Source organism: Haliaeetus leucocephalus, unplaced genomic scaffold, assembly GCF_000737465.1.
Source record: "Haliaeetus leucocephalus isolate CR32 unplaced genomic scaffold, Haliaeetus_leucocephalus-4.0 Scaffold953, whole genome shotgun sequence".
In the NCBI taxonomy this organism is placed as follows: Eukaryota; Metazoa; Chordata; class Aves; order Accipitriformes; family Accipitridae; genus Haliaeetus; species Haliaeetus leucocephalus.
In genome coordinates this window covers 4,295,302-4,298,113 of record NW_010973389.1, presented here as the reverse complement: position 1 = coordinate 4,298,113, position 2,812 = coordinate 4,295,302, and the positions used below count along the sequence as shown (strand labels likewise).

General features: G+C 60.5%; 1 protein-coding gene across 1 annotated transcript in view; it reads right to left on the bottom strand.

The window, feature by feature from the left end:
* Positions 1-1,709: 1,709 nt before the first annotated feature.
* The window catches only part of TIGD5 (tigger transposable element derived 5), a 1,516-nt gene continuing 413 nt past the window's right edge, over positions 1,710-2,812 (bottom strand). The window contains 1 exon segment of the mRNA XM_010584247.1: positions 1,710-2,812. This exon segment is cut by the window's right edge and continues 4 nt beyond it. Within this exon segment, the coding sequence (XP_010582549.1) occupies positions 1,710-2,812 (1,103 nt within the window).

The window sequence follows — 2,812 nt, the reverse complement described above, 5'->3', positions numbered from 1 at the left end:
AAGCCCCACATACACACCATTAGAAAACCAAAGCTAAGGGAGAAGCATGAAATAGGTGAGACACCACGCAGCATGCTGGCTGTGAACCTGGCAGCAGCCAAACAGCAGAAATCAAGGTTGGTTGGGTTTGCGGGGAAAAAAAAAGTGCACTTCTCCCCTAATCCAAAGCTTTTCTCGACATTGGTTCTGCAGTGGAGTTTCATTATCTGAAAGGACAAACCTCAGCTCCAAATTCGACTTTTTGTGTGGTTTTTTTTTTCTTGCTGCTCCCTATATTCCCTGGCAAACTCATTTATCAGCAAGTTAATGCTACTAATAAAGTAAAAAACTCAGTTTAGGGAGCAACCACAGCAGCTCAGGCGCCTGTCTGGCCCTGCCATGTTAAATGGGCTGTAGAGAGGTGGGGAACACGATGGAGAAGACCACAGCAAGAGGACGCAACTGCACGCAGGTCCCCCTTCTGCCACCCCCCATCCCGCTAGGATGGCTCCGCGTGACCGTTATACAGAAGGAAACCCCAAAGTGGGAATAAAAATCCATTTAATTTCCATAAACTCTGAAGTTATGAGACAAAGACCCGACAAGTAAAAACACCCACGCTGCCTGCTGACACGGGGCACAGCAGCACTGATGAGTTGGGTTTGTTTTCGTCCTTTCAATAATTTGTCTAAGCAGGCTAAAATGTCATCCAAATCAGGTCAAGAGCTGCTAAATTCACATCTGATGCCTCTGGTATTTCAAGGCAGTGCCGGGAGCTCTCCCCACTCCCATCTCACTTCGCGATGCATGTCACACCGGCAGCCGTCTCCCCTGCACCGCGAGATGTGTCCTCCAGCCCCAGCCGCCCCGCAAACCCCGGCGGGGGGACACCTCAACCCCCATCCCTGGAGCCTTCAGCTTCGCGAGGATGCTCGGATGATGATACCTGTTTCAGCAGGTCTCCGTGGTCCTGACGTTCCCGGGTGTGGGGCTGTCATGGGAATGATGGAGGTGACCCTCTCCGGAGAGCCACAGCTTCTCGGATGCCACCCAACTGTCCCTGTCCTGATCCAGTGCATGAAGAAAGTTGTCTTAAACCAGCCCCAAACCTCCCCAGTTTAACAGGACTCCGTTTTGGCAGCGGGAAGGGCGTCACCAGCCTCTTTCAGGGCAGAACGTTTGCCCTGTGGCACACCAGGAGTGGTCCCTGTCCAGCCAGCTGTGCCCACCTCAGCTCCACTCTGAGATGGGGGGAATTACTTAGCGTAACTTCCCCCATCGTCCCAGCTCCTCACGGTGACACCGAGCACATCCCTCCCTCAGCCCTTCTCCCCACGGGGTTGGGGGGACCGGGCAGCACAGAGGGCATCCACCCCCTTCCAGCAGTGCCGGTGACCAGGGGGCCACCCCCGGCTCAATCTCATGAGATTTTAAAAAAATAGCACCTCCTAAATATACTTAGGGTGAGGAACAACCCTCGAATACGCAACGTACGGAGGAGTTGTTGCACAAAAACCCCCGTTAGCCCTAAATTGTAACCCCCCCGCCATAGCTGTGATAACCCAGGGGCGTTCGAGCCTCCTGAGCACCAGGGACTGCCCGAGACGGAGGGGTGAGGGGAGCTGGCACCTCCACCGCCAGCCCCCTGGGACAACCGGGATGTCCCCAGCCCCGTGCCCCCCACCCCAAGCGGGGCGGTTGGTAGCCGAGAGGTCGCGGTTCACCCTGCCCTAGGAATGGGGGCTGCCGCCGCGGTGCAGCCGCTGGGCCATGCTGATGAGGGAGCGGAGCTGCACCAGCTTCAGCGGCCCCACTTGCCGGGGGTCCTGACCCTCCAGCCAGCGCAGCGCCGTCTCCAGACCTTTGATGGCTTCCCGAGCTGTGGGTAGCAAGGCATCCCCTCCTTCCCCGCCCCTTCTGCCACCCCCATCTCCGGCAGCTGCCTCTTCCTCATCCTCCTCTCCCCCACAGCCCCCGGGACCTTCCTCCTCAGCATCCTCTTCCCCATCGTCCTCCTCCGTACCCGGGGCCGCATCATCCAAGTGCAACCAGTCGGCCACCTCCTCGGGAGCCAAGCGCTTGTAGGCCAACGCGGCCAGGTGGGTCAGGTCGCTGAAGACTTTGCTGTCCCCACCGCCTTCGTCCCCGCGCGGGGGATCTCCGTGCTCTTCCTCCCCGGGCTGGGGCTCGAAAGCGGCGCGCAGCCCCAGCAGCCAGCACTTCTCGATGGAGCCGGGAGGGATGAGATCCCAGGAGAGGCCGGCCAGGTACAACATGTCCTTGAGGAGGAAGGACCGCACAAAGTCCATGGGGCCACCTGAGCCACCGCCGCCGCCGGCCGCGCACGAGACGGCCAGGCGCAGCAATTCCCGCTTGTAGAGCTGCTTGAAGGCGGATACCACCCCCTGCTCCAGCGGGGCCGGGATTCGGCCTCCTCCTCCAGCCGAGCCGCTCCCAGCAGGGCCCTTGGAGAGGAAGAGGGCGCGGATGGAGCCGTCAGGCGTCTGCAGTGGGGGGGAATCCTCAGGCCCCGTCCCGGAGGGGGGTGGCGGCGAGCTGAGCAGCAGCACGGCCTTCTGCTGCAGGCAGCTCCGGCGCAGGTAACGTTTGACGCCCGGCACAAAGTCCTCAAAGAACCAAGCCCGGAGAAGGGCCGGCCCCAGCCTGGCCTCTGGGCTGTAGCGGTAGCAAGCGGGGAATTTGTCCTGGTTGTGATGGCGGAGGCTGGGGGGATCGCGAAGGCCCCCGACCACCAGCGGCTTGAGCTTGTGGGAGCCGGTCAAATTGGCGGCCAGCAACACGGTGACCCGCTCGCGGGGAGCTGGCCGCCGCC